Source organism: Polyodon spathula, chromosome 29, assembly GCF_017654505.1.
Source record: "Polyodon spathula isolate WHYD16114869_AA chromosome 29, ASM1765450v1, whole genome shotgun sequence".
NCBI lineage: Eukaryota > Metazoa > Chordata > Actinopteri > Acipenseriformes > Polyodontidae > Polyodon > Polyodon spathula.
In genome coordinates this window covers 2535606-2557652 of record NC_054562.1, presented here as the reverse complement: position 1 = coordinate 2557652, position 22047 = coordinate 2535606, and the positions used below count along the sequence as shown (strand labels likewise).

Genomic DNA, 22047 nt, shown 5'->3' with positions numbered 1-22047 from the left:
TATGGCAGGTGAATCAGTCCCATGCTGTGCTATTGACAGTGCTATGGCAGGTGAATCAGTCCCATGGTGTACACTCTATTGACAGTGCTATGGCAGGTGAATCAGTCCCACGCTGTGCTATTGACAGTGCTATAGCAGGTGAATCAGTCCCATGCTGTGCTATTGACAGTGCTATAGCAGGTGAATCAGTCCCATGCTGTGCTATTGACAGTGCTATAGCAGGTGAATCAGTCCCATGCTGTGCTATTGACAGTGCTATAGCAGGTGAATCAGTCCCATGCTGTGCTATTGACAGTGCTATAGCAGGTGAATCAGTCCCATGCTGTGCTATTGACAGTGCTATGGCAGGTGAATCAGTCCCATGCTGTGCTATTGACAGTGCTATGGCAGGTGAATCAGTCCCATGCTGTGCTATTGACAGTGCTATGGCAGGTGAATCAGTCCCATGGTGTACACTCTATTGACAGTGCTATGGCAGGTGAATCAGTCCCATGCTGTGCTATTGACAGTGCTATAGCAGGTGAATCAGTCCCATGCTGTGTTATTGACAGTGCTATGGCAGGTGAATCAGTCCCATGCTGTGCTATTGACAGTGCTATAGCAGGTGAATCAGTCCCATGCTATGCTATTGACAGTGCTATGGCAGGTGAATCAGTCCCATGCTGTGCTATTGACAGTGCTATGGCAGGTGAATCAGTCCCATGCTGTGCTATTGACAGTGCTATGGCAGGTGAATCAGTCCCATGCTGTGCTATTGACAGTGCTATGGCAGGTGAATCAGTCCCATGCTGTGCTATTGACAGTGCTATAGCAGGTGAATCAGTCCCATGCTGTGCTATTGACAGTGCTATGGCAGGTGAATCAGTCCCATGCTGTGCTATTGACAGTGCTATAGCAGGTGAATCAGTCCCATGCTGTGCTATTGACAGTGCTATGGCAGGTGAATCAGTCCCATGCTGTGCTATTGACAGTGCTATGGCAGGTGAATCAGTCCCATGCTGTGCTATTGACAGTGCTATGGCAGGTGAATCAGTCCCATGCTGTGCTATTGACAGTGCTATGGCAGGTGAATCAGTCCCATGCTATGCTATTGACAGTGCTATGGCAGGTGAATCAGTCCCATGCTGTGCTATTGACAGTGCTATGGCAGATGAATCATAATAGCATTCCCTAGAGAAACATTATAGGAAATAAAATAACAATCAACACAAAAAGAGTGAAATGAGCCTGACATTTTAAGATCCTTTTTCTTGTGCATGCAGTTGACAGTTTTGTCCAGCAGAGGTCTCTAAATCACCCAGAATTCATGATAATACTCTTAATGTCACTCCACAGGGTAGGTGACAAGAAGCAGGGGTTTGACTTTATCAGTTCATCTGCAGTAACCTGAACAACACAATCATTAAACACACAGAGAGGTGTTGAGATGCATTGATTCCAATAGAGCTTGTTAATAACATTTCAATATACAGTCTACTGTACCTGAACAACACATTCATTAAACACACAGGAGAGAGCTGTAAACATTGCTCTGTGTGGTAGATTTTGGAGCTCTGAACCCCAGGACTGGATGCAGCAGCAGGGCTAGTGTGAGTTTCTAACCCTGCTCAAACTCCTGGCTCCTGATCATTTCAATAATAATAATAATAATAATAATAATAATAATAATAGACTTCATTGAGGGGAGCTCTGAACCCCAGGACTGGGTGCAGCAGCAGCAGGGCTAGTGTGAGTTTCTAACCCTGCTCAAACTCCTGGCTCCTGATCATTGCAATATTAATAATAATAATACTAGACTTCATTGAGGGGAGCTCTGAACCCCAGGACTGGGTGCAGCAGCAGCAGGGCTAGTGTGAGTTTCTAACCCTGCTCAAACTCCTGGCTCCTGATCATTGCAATATTAATAATAATAATACTAGACTTCATTGAGGGGAGCTCTGAACCCCAGGACTGGGTGCAGCAGCAGCAGCAGCAGGGCTAGTGCAAGTTTCTAACCCTGCCCAAACTCCTGGCTCCTGATCATTTTAGTAACCCTGAAATATCAATTAACATTTTTCTCATGGAGTTTCTATCAAAGTGAACAGGACTGTGGGGCTCTGTCTGTCTGGAAGAATGTAGTAAACTAACAAAGGCAACAAAAGGGAATCGTGCTATACAGCTGTGGCCAAATGTTTTGCATCATCCTATAGAATGAACTAATTTTGATGCATGAAGCTGAATAAGCCTGCTGGACATATTGAAGTACGCATCGCTTCCTAGCTTTCCAGACAGTACTTGAGGGAAAGCTGACACAAACTGAAACATGTCAAACCCTAACATGAAATACTGTGCTGCTATAATCACCTCCAGTGGGCTTTTCCGATATAACTTTATAGTTTCTGTGACTGCATGATGTCAAACAAAAGATCTAAATTAGTTCACATGCTTTTATTATATTTGATATTAATGTGGCAGTCCCAAAATTCTAAGTGATGCAAAACTTGTGGCCAAAGCTTGTAGTGTCAGAACAGGGGCACGGTGCGTCTGTCAAAGTGTACTAAACTATGAAGGAATTTAATCTCGTTAATTTAAGGAATATACGGTAATCCCTCACCCACCCGCGGAAACTAAAAGCGACATTTGGCAGGACATTGAGATCCGCTCGCTCGCACGTTACTGATGTTTCCTCACGTGGCCATGGCATGGGAAAAGGAGGGGCGGGACCAGTGACCTAGTTTTATCCAATGGGTGGCTGCCAGGGGTGGGGGCCTGACCTACTTTGGACCAATGAGAGCGAGGGCGGTGGGCTAGAGGGCTGACCCACGCGTGCTTGCGACATGTGTGCGTGTGAGAACAGGGTCTTAAAGAAACAGCGTCTATTTTTTTTGTGGGAGGATTCAGGGACGAGTCACGTTTCACGGCAGGGAAATTGAGGCGTGTTTTAAATGTTGAGAGACGGTTTTAAAAGGGTCAGTACGCGCAGCAGCATAGCGGAATTATTATCAGTAATGGTAGTGAAATAGTGAAATAAAACTCCAGTCCTTTTAACCTCTGTGAAACATGGATATAGGAACTTTGTACAGCGTATGTGCAGAATAGAAGATGGATTTGATTAGCTACTGTGAATTACAACCCATACAAAAATGTGGTTATGTACCGTTTTGACATAAAACGAATAAATATATATAATCCGTATTTATGTTAAAGGAGAGTACACAGAAGTCTAATCTAAACAGTAAAGTGACACTAAGAAGGGATTATATTGTAACGTCAAACTGAACAGGATTGGGGGGCTCTGTTTGTTTGTCTGTCTGTCTAGCATAAAAACAAACGTTTCTTTCTTTATTTTCTATATTCTCTGTGCACTGTACTGTACCGCCACACAACAACGGGTTAATGAAAAAAAACTTTGAGGGGGGGTGGGGGGCGTGGGGATATGCAAATTAATCTTGAGTGATTGGACGACCAGGCTTCAAAATGGGCGTGGCGAGTTGGGAAGGCAGGCGTTATGAACGCCCGAGCTCGGTCATGAATATTAATGAACCCATGAGCTCTGACGTCAACGCCCGGGCCCGTGTTCGATGCAGCTGACAGCAGCTTCGGATCCATAGTGTAAGCGAGTCTGCCAGTTGCAAGTAGGTTGGTTCGTTTTTATATTTTTCTCCTTTTTGTTTTGCATTTTTAAATTTCGTTTTCTATCGCATCCGACCAGTTCTGTTTATCTCTTTCTTTTAAAACCTTGACCTCGCGGCTGGCATCGAGAGTTTGACTGAAAAATCGAAAAAAAAAAATACAACATTCATAAAATAATTGTTTATGTTTTTGCAAATTTAAAAATTAAAAACGCTATACGGTTTTTTTTTTAAAGTAAACGCTGGATTTACCTTGTATCCTGGGTCTTGAATTAAGGAAATAATACCACTTCAAAAAAAAATATATATATATATATATATTTATTTTTTTAAATTGTATATATATTTATTTTTTCTTCCCTCGAACCCGATTCACCTTCCTTTCAAAGTGGGATCTATTCAGACCACACTCTCCGTTTCCTCGCGTCGTTGAAATCGGAGACGCGACATTTTAAGGAAAATCGCTCTCCACTTACAATTTCCAAGTAATAATACAATCGGCATGGCTCGACCGATATCTCAGCTGATCCCCCCGGACTTGCCCGGGTCCAGCCCGCAGTTCGGAAGCGGAGGGGCGGGCGGCGGAGCTCACGGAGCGCACCCCAGCTCCATGGCCAGCCTCAAGTCTCTCCTCCAGCTCCCGGTGAAACAGAGCCCCGAACCGCGGGGGAAAGACAGCATTACCGGCGAAGGGAAAGGTAAGCAGACCCGCGCTGCTCGCTAATAATTAACTCGAGCTGTGACACTGACACACACACATACTGTGACACACACACACACACTGACACACACACATACTGTGACTGACACACACACACACACTGACACACACACACACTGTGAGACACACTGAGACACACACACTCTGACACACACACACATACTGTGACACACACACATACTGTGACACACACACACACAGACACACACATACTGAGACACACACACACACTCTGACACACACACATACTGTGACACACACACACACACACTGACACACACACACTGACACACACACACTGTGAGACACTCTGAGACACACACACTCTGAGACACACACACACACTGACACACACACACACTGAGACACACACACACATACTGATACACACACACAACAAGACACACACACACACACATGTTCACACACAACAAGACTGTGACTCTGACACTGTGACTGTATGTGACACGTGTGTTGGCACACAAACATATATATATATATATATATATATATATATATATATAAATTCATTTAAATAGAGAGGTTGTACATTGTTAAGGTAATTCATATTTTTTTCTTCTCGAATACACAGTACAGTGTGCCTGTCAGTCTGTCTGTCAGTGATTTGCTATCAGTAAAACATAGCTATGTATCTCTGTGAGTGTAGGGTTGTGTGTCAGTCTGTCTGTCTCAGTCTATTGAATTCCTTTCTCCCTCCTCTCAGTCTTTCAGTTTTATATTTCTACCTAATCCTTTTCTTTAACGTTTTCTCCTCCCACCCTCTCCACCCCCATATATCTCCTCTCCCTCCCTCTTTCTCCTCTTCTCTCTCTCCCCTCGGTCTGTCCAGGGTATCTGTCGAGCTGTCTGAACAGATGTACTATGCCTGTGTGTATAAAGAATCAATCTTATCATCTGTGTGTCTGTCTGTTTATCTGTCTATCTATCTATCTGTCCGTCGGTCTGCTCATCTGTCTCTGTCATCTGTCTGTGTGTCCTATTTGTCCTTTATGAGAGTCTGTCTGTCTGTCCCAGAAAGTCTGTCTGTCTGAAACTGACTGTCAACAGGGAGATGCAGCTTAGCAGGAAGGCAGGGAAGGAAGTGAATTCACAGAGATGGTTTTTATTTGAAATCTCTGACTAGCCATTAAAAGATAATGCTAGTGTCCCATCTGGTGGCCAGCTAGCAAAACTGCACTTGGTCTGAAAAGCTGTTTCTATAGAGCTGCTGCCCCCTTACCTTGCTTTGATGTTTGCAGTCATTCTGAGCGCTCATTATTATTGCAATCAGGCAAATACTGTGTTTACATTTTTTATGGCCTGTGTAGCTTTGACTGTGAGTTCAGGAGCTGCTCTTCAGTTCCATCTGCGCTGCTGTAGTTATTGTATTGTGAATACAACTCTGGCTAGGACTACAGCTCCCAGCATGCTTGCATGCTTTACCACACCTCTCTGTGCTTTACATTGCTTCCCTATGCTTTACCACACCTCTCTGTGCTTTACAATGCTTCCCTATGCTTTACCACACCTGTGCTTTACAGTGCTTTCCTAGGCTTTACCACACCTCTCTGTGCTTTACAATGCTTTCCTAGGCTTTACCACACCTATGTCCTTTACATTGTTTCCCTATGCATTATCACACCTCTATGCTTTACAATGCTTTCCATACCTGTGCTTTGTTACTGTTTGCTGTGCTTTTATTGGTATAGTGTATCAGGGCAGTGTGTGTCTGTGTGTGATGGGAAGTTTCTCCCCTCCTCTGCAGGCTCTGAGAAGGAGAAGGGTGTGGACTCTGATGAAGAGAACTCGTCCTCTCACTGTGGGGGGAGACAAACTCACTCTGCCTTCCTGGGGCCACTGCTGTGGGAGAAGACCCTGCCTTGCGAGGGGGGGCTGTTCCAGCTCCAGTACATGGACCTGGAAGAATTCCTCACGGAGAACGGCATGGGGCCTCAGACTTCCAGCATGGCTGCCCAGATTCCCAGTCAGAACTCCCAGTCTGCCATCCCAAACCAATCTGGCCAGTCCCAGTCTGGCCAGCCGAATCAGAGTTCCCAGCACCCTGGCCAGCTCTCCCAGCTCTCCCAGCTAGCCAGGGCTCCCTCCCCAACCTCGCCGCTCACGCCCAGCAATGGCCAGCCCAGTGTTGCCGTGGAAACGGGGGGTAGCAGCAGGGCTGTGCAGACACAAGGCATGATGGGAGGGGGCTGTATCCAGGGGGCGGCGCATCCAGGTAAGAACCTGTGAGGTCACTGACTGTGAAGAAACTCACTGAGGAGCTTCTAACACTGGCTGTGGAGAGCAGGGTTCTTAGGGTTAGTTATTTAAAAAAATAAACTGAAGATTTATCTTCTGGTGTTGAAGTCTTTTTTAAAACTGGATTGTGGGTAACAAGGAAAGAAAAAAGACAGACAGACAGACAGAGAGACAGGCAGACTGGCAGGCAGGCAGACAGACAAGTAGACAGACAGAGAGACAGGTATACAACAGACAGAGACAGGCAGACAGAGAGAGACAGGCAGACAGACAGACAGGCAGAGAGAGAGGCAGGCAGGCAGACAGACAGACAGATGACAGGTAGGCAGACAGAAAGACACACAGAGACAGAGACAATGAGACAGGCAGGCAGGTAGACAGTGCCCCACAATCCTGTTCAATTGATATTGCAGGGTTAGAAACTCACACTAGCCCTGCTGCTGCTGCTGCTGCACCCAGTCCTGGGGTTCAGAGCTCCCCTCAATGAAGTCTATTATTATTATTATTATTATTATTATTATTATTATTATTATTATTATTATTATTATTATTATTATTATTGAAATGATCAGGAGCCAGGAGTTTGAGCAGGGTTAGAAACTCACACTAGCCCTGCTGCTGCTGCTGCTGCTGCAGTGTGAGCATCTAACCCTGCTTAAACTCCTGGCCCCTGATTAGATCAGTAAGATCACCCCCAACCCGACCCCCCCCCTACTCCCTAAGAGAAAGCTGCTCCTTTTCTGAGTGCAGGGCAGGCTCGAGGCATGGAGACTGAACTGCGCCCTCCTTGATACAATGATATCATTAACTTTTTAAATCTTAAAAAGAGGGCTATGTGTGTCCAATGGCATTTCGAGCTGGAGAAAATCCTTCCTAATCTGCTTTGAATTAAATAAAGAACACATTTTTAAACAGGCAGGATAAACTGGTACTATTCCTTATACAATGCTGCTATCTGCTGGCAAACAGAGATGGTGCAGTTGAATGCTCTACCAGAGATTATCCTGCTTCCTTATGTTTACTGCTGTCCTCTTTCAGGCCAGGCCACGCCTCCTGACCCCTCCAGCTGCCCGCAGAGTGACCCTAGTGAGGTCCTGGTGAAGTTTGACCCCGACCCCGCTGATCTGGCTCTGTCCAGTGTCCCGGGACAGGAGGCCTTCGACCCGCGGAGACACAGCTTCACAGAGGAGGAGCTGAAACCACAGCCAATGATCAAGAAGGCAAAGAAGATGCTGGTGCCAGACGAGCAGAAGGTGAGGAGAGAGGAGAGGAGAGGAGAGGGGGGGAGAGGGGAAGAAGAGAGAGAAGGAGAAAATGAGGAGAGAGGGCAGGGGGTGTGCGGGAGGGATTGTGTGTCTCTCCTCTCCTCTCTCGTCTCTCCTCCCTCTGCTCTCTCCCTCTCCTCTCTCCTGTCTCTGTCTTTACCCTCTGCTCTCTCCCTGTCTCTCCTTCTGTTTCTACTCTCTGCTCTCTCTGTCTCCTCTCTCTCTCTGTCCCCTCTGTTCTCTCCCTCTCTCCTCCCTCCTCTTTGTCTCTCCTATCTTTGCTCTCTCTGCCTCTGTCCTCTCTCAGTCTGTATTAACCCCCTTCTCTCTCTCTCAGGATGATAAGTACTGGTCGCGGCGCTATAAGAACAATGAAGCAGCGAAACGTTCCCGTGACGCTCGGAGGTTGAAGGAGAACCAGATCTCAGTCCGAGCCGCGTTCCTGGAGAAGGAGAACGCTGCACTGAGGCAGGAGGTGGCCGACATGCGCAAGGAGCTGGGCCGCTGCCGGAACACACTGCACAAATACGAGGCGCGGCACGGGGGCCCGTACTCTCTCCCCCCTCCCCCCCCCTCCCCCGCTGTGTGACGTCCTTATGCTAGGCGCCGTGCCCCCGGGCACGGGGGCCCCCCACCCCCTCTCCCCGCTGTGTGACGTCCTTATGCTCCGGGGCGACACACTGCCCCCGAGGCGCGGCACGGGGGGGCCCGGGAGAGAGGGGCCCCCTCCCCCCCCCCTCCCGGGTGACGTCACTGCAGGAATCCGAGGCGCGGCCCCCGGGGCCCGTGAGAGAGGGGGGGGGGGGAGGTGTGACGTCACACTGCATGAATACAAGGTGCGGCCGGGGGGCTCTCTCCCACTCCCCCCCCCCCCCCCGCCCCGCTGTGTGTGACGTCCTACGATGCTCCGCACCATGGCCCGTGGCACTCTCTCTCTCCCTCCCCCCCTCCCCGCCCCCGCCCCCGGGTGGACGTCATTATGCTCCGCACCGTGGGGGGGCGGGCACTCTGCCCCCCCCCGTTGTGGACGTCCTTATGCACCGCGCCGTGCCGTGAGGCCACTCTCCCCCCCCCCAACACACTGCAGGACATACGTATGCTCCACACCCCGTGAGAGGGGACTCTCTCTCCCCTCCCCCTTCCCCCCTAAGTGACGTCCTTATGCTACGCCGTGTCCCCGGGAGAGAGGGGGGGGAGGGGGGAAGGGGGGATTCACTGCAGGAATACGAGGCGCGGCACAGGGGCCCGTGAGAGAGAGGAGAGGGGGAGGGGGGGGGGAGAGGGGGGGGATTCACTGCAGGAATACGAGGCGCGGCACAGGGGCCCGTGAGAGAGAGGGGAGGGGGAGGGGGGGATTCACTGTAGAAATACGATGCACGACACGGGGGCCTGTGAGAGAGGGGACACACACACACACACTGCACAAATACGATGCGCGATACGGGACCCGTGAGAGATTGGGTGGGGTGGAGGAACACACTACAAATACGATGCGCGACACGGGCCAGTGAGAGAGGACACACACACACACACACGCACACACACTGCAAATACGTGGTGTGACGTGTGCGCGACGTGCGCTGTGTCCGGCACACTACACCCAGGCCTGTGAGACGGGACACACACACACACACACACTGCACAAATATGATGCGCAACACAGGGGTCCGTGAGAGAGGGGTGGGGGGCACAACAATGTCTAATAAAGCACAGCGAAAGCATGATAAAGCATAGGGAGCTATGTTGAAGCATATTAAAAAGCAAACCATGGCAAACGACTGCACAGTGTAACCATGGGGAAAACCTGGGGGGGAGACTATTGTGCAAATTTACCATGGTGAGGATTTATAAGGGGGGAGAGAGAAGAGGGGAGGGGATGGGCAGATTCCTATTTCAGAAACACAACTTTAAAAGGTCAAAGGTCGCTAATGAAATTATGCTGTCTTTTTAAATACAAATGCAAATATTTTAAATAGGGATTAAAATAAAGAATTAAAAAACATTATGAAGCAGTTTGATGCCACATTTGAAACCATCTCTAGCAGGGATGGCCCATTCTGATCCTGGAGGGCTATTCCGCTGCAGATTTAACAGGTAACGTGAGATCGTGAACTACTTCCGAGTCTGGATGGAGGTTTCATTGGTTTACTTAAACAACTGAACAGGGTTGGAAGAAAGACCTGGAGTGGAACAGAACTGCAGGATTCTACATCAACAGAGACTTCTGTACTCTGAGCACTTTCATTGATTTGCCTCTGTGGTCATTTCTAAAACTGCAGCTTGAGTTAAAAAAGAAAATGCCATATAACTTCAGTGTGGTGTTGGCATGATTTGCAAAGATGATCCAGACAGACAGAGCCCTAACAATAGTAATGCAGGCAGAGAGACAGAGAGGGGCATGGGGGCATTATAATGGTTCTGTATTATATTAAGGGGCATTATAATGGTTCTGTATTACATGTGTCTAGGGCAGCTACAATAAGATGCCATTGGTAGAATGGGACTGCAGCATGCTAACTGTACCCTTCTCAAATGCTCACCTGGTAAACTAACCCTTATACAAGTGCACAGTGAAAGCAGGGTAAAGCACAGGGCGGTGTGGTAAAGCATAGGGAAGCATTGTAAAGCACAGAGATCTGGTAAAACATTGTAAAGCAGAGAGGTCTGGTAAAGCATAGGAAAGCATTGTAAAGCACAGAGAGGTGTGGTAAAAAGCAGATTCATAAACAAACCACAGTGAACTGAGTAGAACCATGGGAAGACATGGGGGAACTTGACTGTGCACATGTGTGAGGAGCAGTTTTGTAAGGGCAATGCTATTCAATTTGAGCTGTATCACTATGATTTGATCAGATTTTTTTTGGTGGTGAAAACTTGAGAAGTGATGAAAAGAAAGACTATTTTTAAACAGTACAATTTTATGGAGAAATAATGAAAATGCAGAATTTGTAAAGGAAATGAAATCTATATATATATATATCCATGTGAAATATTCCATGTTTCCGTTGTCTTTTTAAACCCTGTATAGTGTTGTTTATTGTTTTGGAATAATAATAATAATAATAATAATAATAATAATAATAATAATAATAAACTGTATACATGACATTATTAACATACATACAATTTGCAAAATTTTTGTATTTGAGTAAAAAAAAAAAAAAAAAAGTAAAAAATATCTCTTGTGTTTTAAAAAATCTGGCATTTTTTGACTGTGTCCGGGTGTGTGTCTCTGTGTGTGTTTCTGTGTGCATGTCTTAAGTGTCTGTGGCGGTTCAGTGTGTGTTTGTGTCTTAGTGTCTATATGTCTGTCTCAGTGTGTATGTGCCATATTGACAGTGCTATGGTGTACACTATTGACAGTGCTGTGGCAGTGGAATCAGTCCCATGGTGTACACTCTATTGACAGTGCTATGGTAGGTGAATCAGTCCAATGCTGTGTTATTGACAGTGCTATGGCAGGTGAATCAGTCCCATGCTGTGCTATTGACAGTGCTATGGCAGGTGAATCAGTCCCATGCTGTGCTATTGACAGTGCTATAGCAGGTGAATCAGTCCCATGGTGTACGCTCTATTGACAGTGCTATGGCAGGTGAATCAGTCCCATGGTGTACACTCTATTGACAGTGCTATGGCAGGTGAATCAGTCCCATGGTGTGCTATTGACAGTGCTATGGCAGGTGAATCAGTCCCATGGTGTACACTCTATTGACAGTGCTATGGCAGGTGAATCAGTCCCATGGTGTACACTCTATTGACAGTGCTATGGCAGGTGAATCAGTCCCATGGTGTACACTCTATTGACAGTGCTGTGGCAGGTGAATCCATTGCCAGCAAAACAAAACTTGATCCAAGTTGGCAGAACAATAGGTGGTGCTGATTCTTCTTCTATACAGACTGGCTGATCTAGCCAGTGTTACATTCGTCTACGGCAGCGCAGAACTGAAGAGCAGCTCCTGAACTCACAGTCAAAGCAACACAGACATCAAAAAGCAGCATCAAAAGGTGAGGGGCGTGTTGCATCCATGTTTAATGCCAACACTGAACAACAGTTATTTAAGATTGAGAACCACTTATCCGATCGTCATGAAATTTGATAATAACATAATTTAACAGGAGCTGTTGAGAATATCAGATTCGGTTTGTCCGTCCGTCACACTTTCACATCTTGAACACAAGAAGTTATTCCACACCCTGTAAATCATTTTAATAGACTTTACCAGGACACCTCACTCACTTACCTAACGAAGGTCTTCAACACCTCTTATCCGATTCCCATTAGACTCGTCATTGCCATTTCTTGCTCTCCACTGCTCTGTCCATGCTCTTGATACACGTCATGAGCAGTGACGTTTCCCTCACACTGATCGCTCAGTTTGGATGTGTAGTCATGGTGTGGAGGAAGGGTGCCATTGACAGGCTGGCTGTTCTGTTTTTAACCAGGATAGTGTGTGATACAGAAATATGTATCGCTTTAAAGGTCTGGCATGTGCTGGACCTCTGAATACATTCCACGCTTATTTCAATACTGAAAATTAGGTGAAAGTTGAAGCTTGCAGCTCCTGGAATTCAAAGACTGCAGGAGGTATTGTTCATCAGAGTCCTGACTTCTGTCTAATGAGAAACAGATGCCGAGCCTGCCCTCCCTCTCGCTCCATCCATCTCTCTCAATTCCACTCATTTAGTGGCAATAATGGTCTTATTGGCAGGACAAGCCACAAAAGCATTGTCAAGCTAATGTAGAAAATGTACAGATACATTGACCATTTCTATCTATATGAAAACTCGCAGTTAGACTGCGCACACAGTTCTAACATCTTTCTTTTAAATGTTCCTTCATCTTTTATCCAGAAACCATCTCTTTCTTGAACTAATAATAATAGAAAAATAATCTCGCTTATCCCCTCGCCCCTCCTCTCGTACCATCTTGAATCTCTCTCCTCAACTTCCCCTCCTTACCTCTCCTCTCTCCTCAACCTTGCCTCACCTCTCCCCTGCTCTCTCCCCCTCCTCACCTCTCCTCTGCTCACTCCCCCTCCTCACCTCTCCTCTCTCCTCATCCTTACCTTGCCTCTCCCCTGCTCTCTCCCCCTCCTCACCTCCTCTGCTCTGTCCTCCTACTCGCCTCTCCCCTGCTCTCCCCCCTCCTCGTTTCTCCTCTCTCCTCATCCTTGCCTTGCCTCTCCCCTGCTCTCCCCCTCCTCGCCTCTCCCCTGCTTTCTCCCCCTCCTCGCCTGTCCCCTGCTTTCTCCCCTCCTCACCTCTCCTCTCTCCTCATCCTTGCCTTGCCTCTCCCCCCTCCTCTCCTCTCCCCTGCGCTCTCACTCTCCTCGCCTCTCCCCTGCTTTCTCCCCCCTCCTCGCCTCTCCCCTGCTTTCTCCCCCCTCCTCGCCTCTCCTCTCCTCATCCTTGCCTTGCCTCTCCCTCTCCTCTCTCTCTCCCCCCCCCCTCTCCTCTCCCCTGCTGTGCCCCCCTCCTTGCCTCTCCCCTGCTCTCTCTCCCTCGCTCACTGTGTCTATTATTCTGTGTTAGGTTTGTGAAGCAGACTGACATTATGAAGATGGCACGCAGGTTAAACTTGATCTTTCTAATTGTTTTGGGAACAAACATTTTACAACCAGAAGGTAAGAAGAATTATACACTAACTTTATCTATCTATCTATCTATCTCTATCTGTATATCTCTATCTGTATATCTATCTCTATCTATCTATCTGTCTGTCTACCTGTTGTGTCTAACACAGTGAGTGCTGGGTGTGGATGGGAAGGAGACGTGTGTGTGTGTGTGAGTGCTGCGGAAAGGTCTGTCTGTCTCTATCGCTGTCTGTCTATCTATCAATCTATCTATCTATCTATCTATCTATCTATCTATCTATCTATCTATCTATTATCTATTTATCTCTCTATCTATCTATCTGTCTGTCTACCTGTTGTGTCTAACACAGTGAGTGCTGGGTGTGGATGGGAAGGAGACGTGTGTGTGTGTGTGTGAGTGCTGCGGAAAGGTGTGTAGTTTTTTTTTTTTTTTAATGACTTTTGTTTTGTGGATGTTTTTTGTTTTCTAGGGTTTTGTTATTTTTGTGTTAACATCTCAGCCGCCATTTGTAATCAATATCGGTCTGGTGGAGAGGCAGGGCTCCTCCAAACTTTGCAGTAGGAGTTGTGGTTGCTTGTGAGAACATGAAATCGGCATTAGAATGAGTGGGTCGTTGTTTTCTTAAACACTACAGATTTAGTGTCTGAAAGGAGAGTACGAACTGGGGAGGATCCCATGGTTACAGGAGGACGGTACTAAACCAGTACGCAAGTTAATACCAATTACAGCAAACTGCGCAGCTCAGGATCGTCCCCAGCTGCAGATTCAAATTTGTCTCATTTGCAACAAACCCAAAGTAAATGCTGTTACCCTCTAGAGCAAGGCTTCCCAATCCTGGTTCAGGGGACCCGTTGTGGCTGCTGGTTTTCATTCCAGCTGAGTTCTCAATTACGTAATTGAACCCTTAATTGTACTATGCATTAGCTTCATTCAACCTTTTTATTTTTTTTTCAGCTTTTAAACAGTTGGAGATTTCAAGTTAACTATACAATTGTATAAGTAACTTGAACTCTGCAACTGTTTAACTGCAGAAAAACAATGAAAAAGGTCTAATTAAGCAAATTATCAGTTCAATTCAGGGTCTAGTTAAGTAATTGAGCCACACGGGTCCCCAGGACCGGGGTTCCGAAGCCCTGCTCTAGAACACGGGTCCCCAGGACCGGGGTTCCGAAGCCCTGCTCTAGAACAGGGGTCCCCAGGACCGGGGTTCCGAAGCCCTGCTCTAGAACACTTTTTTTTTTTTACTCGAGGCCCACCTGTTCAGCTGCAATAGGCACAGCTGCCCACTATTAGCACTCCCTGAGAAAATATCAAATTAAAAACATTTTATATGTTTAAACCTGTAACATTATAAATAACCCTAATCCATACTATCCTTTCATTGAAACACTTAGTAAATAAAATGACTTGCAAAAAACTAAACAGACTTTTTTAATCAATCCTTTAAATGAGGTACCTTTTGTAAAATTGAATTGAATTGAAGACAAAGTGCATGTCTCTTATTATTCCCATTCATAAATACCTGAACAGGAATCACTTTTGAGTAAAACCAGTGCGAAGTGCACAAAAACTCTTAAATCCTAATTTCTGAACACCTCTCATGCTGACCTGTCATGCACAATAAAAAGACAAATGCAGACAACAGAGGGAAACGAGAGCCTTGCAAAAGTTTTTCGTCACTACTAGTCTGTACAACTAAAGACAACTTGCAAAATCACATTCAGTTGGCTTGCCCCCCCCCCCCAATTATTATTATTATTATTATTATTCAACAAAACCTATTATAGCGTTATTTTAAGACAAAATAAACCAGTAATCAATAAAACAGCAGTATATCTAAACATTTTAATAAATCAATTACCGGCGTTAACAAGATTTATCAGTTAATAACTTGGTTTAGTTTAGGCTATCTACTTGAGATCAGTCGATTCAATGGGACGTTATGAAACAAATATCACCCCATAGGAATGAACCAGCAGGTACCTACTGAACCCCCTAAATCTACCGCACCCCTAAACCTAATGCCTACAACTAACCCTACTCCCAACCCCTAACCCTAACTGTGTTACTATTCGAGTAGTCTTTACTATTATTTCAACACTGCTTTTTAGCGCCCTCTAGTGGCTACTACATCCAACGTCCATTAGAGCGCTTGATTCGGACAGACTCTCCCTATTGGAAGGCTAGTCGGTACCTCCTGACCCATACCTATGGGATGATTTTTGCTTGATAACGCCCCATTCAATCGACTGATCTCAATCAGATTGGGTGTTTAGTTACTATTGAAACATGTATCAGTGTCTTCAATATTTTAAATGTTAATAGCTAATTAGTCGCTACTAATCATAGCATCAACTTTTCCAGCACCTCAGAACTGCATTCAAACTCCTGCAGCTGCCTTTCTTGTTCTTTATACTTTGCAAAGCTCATTCTGGTAGTGGACTCGATGTGTTGTAATTTTATTAATACTGAACACACTGTTTGCATCTGCCAGCAGAGCGATCACATGACCTTAACACTGCCGTTCATTCCAGTATGACTTTCCAGTGTCTCCGCTTTCAGCCTCTTCCACAGACAAGGCAGCATTCAGACTGCTTACAGGTATATTCTGTACAGTTGCACGCTGCAGAATTGCCGTGGAATCCATTCGGCCATCCTCCACAGTTTCAATGCAGAAAGAAAGTTTTTACTCCATTGTATAATTTTGCTTCGTATGAATGTACCGAGAAACGAAGCTCCTATAGGCTGTACCTGAAATATGGATTAGTACTTGCAAACTGGAGTGTTTGAAAGATATAGAAGCATAGGAGAAAGTGGGGCTCAGTGAGACACAAAAGTTTTAAACCTGCAATGCCTGTAATGCTTGAGAGATTAAAACCTCTTTCAGTGTCAGGCTGTAGGCTATGAAGTTATTTATATGTAAAAGCGACATTAGGTTTGTCAGATGGAAAACAAGGAAGCTAAAAAGTGACCACAACTCATCTCACTGTGCTCCACTAGTGGGGTACTTTGAGACAGTGCATGGGGCAGAATGAGTCGATGTGTGTGAGAGGCCCAGATACAGGGCAATGGCATAACACCATTTATTAAACACAAAACAGTTGACAAAATAACAAAAGAACAATGGCTATAATATATGTATTGCCCCTTCACTGTGTTTAGCGAACTTCAATGTTTCCAAACATTCAAAAGCCACGTTTCCCATCTGGCATCTAATGTGCCCAGAGAACACCAGCCTTGGCAATGTGGCTCTGACTCTTTCTCCATTTACTGATAAGATATCTGGAATTTCTGGCAATAGAAATTTGCCAGACATTTTTCTGCTAGCACGCAAGAAGCTGATTTCATAATCATTGTCCTCGTCCTTTTTCTTTCAGTACTGTGCCAGTGCAGTAACCGTTATGCTGACTTTTCTTTGTGTCGCAGAAGTCAACAAGGACATAGTCACCCTCCTTTGGTTCACTTTCTAGCTCTTCATGAAGTTCAATAAGAGACTAGCTAGCTTCATAATCATCATCAGACTCATCATCAAAGTATGTAGGTAGGTCCACATGAATCATATTGGTCCTCCTCAGAATCATTTTCAATTTCCTTTTGAAAATCTTTTAGGAGGTTTAGCATTTCCTTTCGCTAGACTTTTTTTTTTATCCTTGTTTTCCCCTTCCTGACTGCTTGAATTTCCCATTTAGTTTTCTCTAGCTGTGATACTTCTCCCTTTTGGTCCAGATGTTCTTGTGTTTTTTCTCTGTTCGGCTTTTGGATACCTTCTGAAGTCTTTGGGACTTATGGAGGGTTTCTTTGGTAGATTAGTGGCTCCACCTTCTGTATGGCATGGTGTGATCTGCTGGTTCAGATTGGAAGGAGCTGCTGATGTGGAAGGTGTAGAGGAAGGAGCTGCTGATGTGGAAGGTGTAGAGGAAGGAGCTGCTGATGTGGAAGGTGTAGAGGAAGGAGCTGCTGATGTGGAAGGTGTAGAGGAAGGAGCTGCTGATGTGGAAGGTGTAGAGGAAGGAGCTGCTAGTGTGGAAGGTGTAGAGGAAGGAGCTGCTGATGTGGAAGGTGTAGAGGAAGGAATGCAGTGATAGTGGAGTTCATTGAGTGAAGGTCAGCATTCAATGATCTCGCAGTGTCTCCGTTAAGAAAAATAAAGTAGAACTAACTGGAATTCAGCTGAGTTACATGGTGGGTTTACCCTTAAAATAATAAAGAAAGATCTAACTGGGAAGATTAGTATAATTTATTTAACTAAGAGAATGAAAGTACAGCTCACAGATTTGCCAGGACTTTCTAGATTGAAATCGAAATTGCTATTCTTAATGCTCATTGATTTCACCCATCAGATCAGTGTTTTGTTGTGTAATTGTCATTAGTTATTGACAGCAAATGCTGCCCTGATAGTTCCCTGTTAACACCAATACAATAAAAAAATTCTTCAAAGAGAAAAACTTTTTGAAAGTCATGCTTGGGTTGGATTCCAGGCAAAACACATGGTGGCCATTTGCACAGATGGCTGAAATGAAGCCCTGTAGTAATTGTTTTTAACACCAGAGGGAGCCCAAGTATGGTGTAAAATTCGAGTGCTGGCAGCTTTTGTTTCACTGTGCCCCCACCTTCCCCTACTGATTCCTAGTGTTAAAAATATTAACATTAAAATGAAAACAAAAATATAAAAGCATTTACAGTGTACAGGTTTAAACATACACACTACAATGCTTTCAGTTCATTTTCTTCAAGAAGGGTCAATAGTTGGCCACAGTGCCCAATGCAGCTGCACAGGTGGGTCTCCAGTAACCTGATCTAAGGCAGCTTCGTGAATTTTGGTGGGGTTTTAAAATGAGATTATACATGTGACTGTGGTTTAAGAAAGTGGGAAAATATTCGGATTCAATTCAGTTTTACTTTCATTACCGGACATCATTTTCTTAAGTTCAAAAAAAGTTAATCAAATAGCAATAATTAAGATGTTAGGTTTCTTATATATTAGATATATATTATATATATATATATATATATATATATATATATATATTATATATATAATATACCAATTGTGAGCGCCCCCTTCTGTTCCTGTTTGGTAGCACACTACAATAAAGGGCTTAATCCTGAGCTCTGTACTAAAGCTAGGGATCAGCTAGCCTCCAGCTTTATTCCCCATCTTCCTTCGTTGCAATTGGCACTAAGTTAGTACACAGCTGGGGACGATCCCCAGATCGTATTGTATTGTGTGCAGCTAAATCTGCAAGCTTGCTGCAATTCACCCTGAGGTAGTAGAACAGGGTGTAGAACAAAGTAATGTCAGGATTGAAAGAGTCCTGCTGGGCTGTCAATCCCTGCACTGGAAATATGTCACTCAGGAGTCAAGTATGTATGAGTTTAAATAACATCAATGCAGATTTAAACGTCACTCTGAAACAGGGGCGCTGGAACTAGTGGTGCTGGGGGCGTGGCTTTTGCGTTACGGTTTTTGTTCAGTGGCTTTCAGCACCCCCACTATAAAAATTGTTCCAGCGCCACTGCTCTGAAATGTAGAACTGATGGCACTGATAACATCGTTTTTGCATTGTCAGATTCAGCAAAGTGTTTCAGATGTGGGAGGCACATAGGTACTGACAATGTCGACCCAAGGGACTTTTTCGACCTGAAAAAAGAAACAAGGACAAGGGATCACAAGTAGATATTAGACAAAGGGGCATTCAGAACAGAAAATAGGAGGCACTTTTATATTGTGAGGGTTTGGAACCAACTCCCCAGTAATGTTGTTGAAGCCGACACCCTGGGATCCCTCAAGAAGCTGCTTCATGGGATTCTGGGATCCATAAGCTACTAACAACTATATATTCATATAGAAGCAAACTCTACTATATATATATAGTAGAGTTGCTTTTATACATTTCATTCTCTCTCTTCCAACTCTGAAAATGTTGTGTTTTTATCCCCTGTTTCAGCCCAAGAGACAGAGCCTTGTCCTGAGAGGGCTGGGCCTTCCGAAAGGGGGCGTGGCTGCCCGAAGGCCTGTCTGCAGGACCAGGACTGTCCAATCAGGAGGAAGTGTCTCTGTGACGGAGAGTGTGGGTGGAGCTGTGTGACACCAGGTGGGAGAAACACTGAAGGATAACTACAGCTCCAAGCATGCCTCTGCTCTGGCACAAGCAGTGAGGGGTGATGGGAGCTGTCGTTCTTTTATTCAGTGAAATCTAAAAAGAAATGTGCATCTGGCAGAGGAATGCCATTAACATAATGAGGGCCTTACCAGATGGTAAAGCTTCATATGAGCTTTCTATTATAGAAAATGGATCGGTCAAATGTTTTCCTCTCTATTCCACGAGTAATGCGGTTTGCTCGGAATTCCCTCTGTGGTCTGGTTGCCTTCAGGCTTCATTATCCCAGAGGCCGATGCTTCCTGGGCATTTCCAGTAATACCTCAATACTGATGAAGAAGCTTCTGCTTCCATGGAGCTGTTCTTCAGGTCAGTTACCTCCTACACAAAAGCAGAACGTGCTTGCTTTGTGAGCTGATTGTTAAAGAATAAAAGTACAGATGACTTTTAATTTTTTAATTAGGATTTGAGTTCAAGTTCGTCTATTTGTATTTCAGTATTTAAGTTACCTGACATTTATTAGCAGAAAGAAAGTTTCAGTAATCCCGGCTATCGAGATTAGTCTCCCCGTGTTACAGCTGGCCGTGCTGTTCGTTCAGTAACGCCCACAGTGTGTTCATACAGTTTATTCAAAGTTTATTCACAGCCCTGTGCTGTGTTACTGTGATATACTGAAAGAACGTTGCTGAAAGCAAAGGGACTGAATCCCCCGTTTCATTTCTTCAACTCGTCATTCAACCCGGAGATGAGCTGCTATTGACCGCCGCCATTAGATTTTTTTTACTTCATTTATTAGTATGGAAGCCCATTCCCGCCACAAAATGGAAAAAAAAAAAAAAAAAAAAAAAAAAAACACTATCTCAGAATTCTGACTTAGTATCTCGGAATTCCGACTTAGTAGCTAGGAATTCTGACTTAGTATTTTTATAGTTTTTTTTCCCTCAGAGGAGGCAAGCCTCCGTTATAAACTCCTATCAGCTTGTAACCACAGTACAATGGCAGTATTGCTGTATTTTTAGGCTTAGATATATTGGACTGTAAATACAAAACAGAGTCATAATTGTTCCAAATTAATTTTTATTATTGACAAAAACCAGCCAATCAATTCTGTGCATTGACGAAAGCAACCAATCCTGTACCTGCAACTGCCGAGTAGCCAATCACAGCCTGTCGGCTCGACAGGAGCTCAGACAGCACCTTTCACAACAACAAACTGAGAGACACGGTTCAGTAATATTGTTCCATTCAGATATCTGGCACTGTCCAGATAAACTAGAAGCAGCTCGGACATGTAAAACATTGATTTGTTTAATACAGTTCTTTTATTTTCTCTAATTATATATGCGGTCCTTTATTAAAAATTTTGGAACTGTTTTCCTTAAACGTTTCTCAGCGCAAGGGTACAAGTTCAAAGTAAATGTAGGTTTTAAAGAGTTTTTTTAAGAAAATAATAATAACAGTAATAATAACAGTATCTAATATGATACTGCCCTCTGTACTGTGTGGTAGTGGACCCTGACTTTCGTTAGCCTTCGGCTCGGGACTCATAACTCCAGCCGCGCTCAGCTACCACACGGTGGAGCCTCTCGGATCGTGGGCGTGTCTCTTGCTTCTGCTGGTGCCATGTTGTGCTTCTTGTCTGCTGATTGGCTGTCGCTGGGCTCCTCACATCCTAGTTGGTTGGTTGGGTGGGGGGGCTCGTCCCAGTGGGATGCTGTCTTTCAGCAACGTGGCACAGACTGTGATACCGGTGTGATTCAGGCGCATGTTGTCGTGCAGGTGGTTCTCGGTTCCGATGGTGTGGAGCATGTGTGGCGACTCTGGTGCTGATTGGCTGATGACTTGTGTCTGGGAAGCAGGGTGGATATAACAATGTTTGCTGATGGGAATATGTGCGTTGCCATCTCTGAGCATCTCTTGCTTTGTGGAGATCTCCAGTGCATGGGTCGGGGTAGGGAATCGTATTTTTATTGGGGAAAATATGCATTTTGCTGATATATTTTTCAATTAAGTCTATTAATATATCTATTAATATAGCTACTCTCTCTCCTTCCTCTCTTCTCTTTCTCTCATATCTCCTCTCTTTCTCTTCCCTCTCTCTCTCTCCTCTCGTCTGCTCTCTCCTCTCTCCCTTCGCGCTCTCTCCTCTCTCCAGCTCGCTCCTGCCCTTGGCCCCTCTCCTCTCCTCACTCTGTCTCTCTCCTCCTCTCCCCCTCTCCCTCGTTCTCTGCTCTCATTGAGGTGAGCTGTCAGGAAGGATTCATGATGGCCGATGGGCGCCAGGTTCTGATTCGCCGTTGCCAAGGGGACCGACACTGGAGTGGGGCGGAGCCTTACTGTGTTTCTGTGTGTAAGTCTCAATATCTGTCTAGATATCCCCTCTTTGTCTGTCTGTCTGTCTTTCACAAGGGTGTGTCCTGTCTACATTTTAAAATGTTACAAATATTGTAGCTAGCAATCTGGCCTGTCCTGCATTTCCATTCACTTCACAGCTCTCA

The 22047-nt window shown here is 45.2% G+C and overlaps 2 protein-coding genes across 2 annotated transcripts in view; both read left to right on the top strand.

Annotated features, from left to right (window-relative positions):
• Positions 1–3534: 3534 nt before the first annotated feature.
• On the top strand, positions 3535–8442 carry dbpb (D site albumin promoter binding protein b). Its single transcript, XM_041231963.1, has 4 exons — positions 3535–4309; positions 6098–6565; positions 7627–7841; positions 8191–8442. Exons 1-4 carry the CDS (start codon positions 4114–4116, stop codon positions 8440–8442), a joined length of 1131 nt encoding a protein of 376 aa, XP_041087897.1. The 5' UTR covers positions 3535–4113.
• Positions 8443–13317: 4875 nt separating this feature from the next.
• The window catches only part of LOC121302142 (protein lev-9-like), a 20543-nt gene continuing 11813 nt past the window's right edge, over positions 13318–22047 (top strand). The window contains exons 1-3 of the mRNA XM_041231962.1: positions 13318–13477; positions 19397–19543; positions 21705–21899. Of these exons, the coding sequence (XP_041087896.1) occupies positions 13408–13477; positions 19397–19543; positions 21705–21899 (412 nt within the window). The 5' untranslated portion in view covers positions 13318–13407. The remainder of the gene's footprint in view (positions 13478–19396; positions 19544–21704; positions 21900–22047) is intronic.

Bases quoted from the DNA above. Each gene is read 5' to 3' on its own strand.
- dbpb (XM_041231963.1), top strand. From the start codon at position 4,114: ATGGCTCGACCGATATCTCAGCTGATCCCCCCGGACTTGCCCGGGTCC. The intron at 4,310-6,097 runs GTAAGCAGACCC...CCTCCTCTGCAG, and splicing joins CATTACCGGCGAAGGGAAAG to GCTCTGAGAAGGAGAAGGGT. The intron at 7,842-8,190 runs GTGAGGAGAGAG...TCTCTCTCTCAG, and splicing joins TGGTGCCAGACGAGCAGAAG to GATGATAAGTACTGGTCGCG.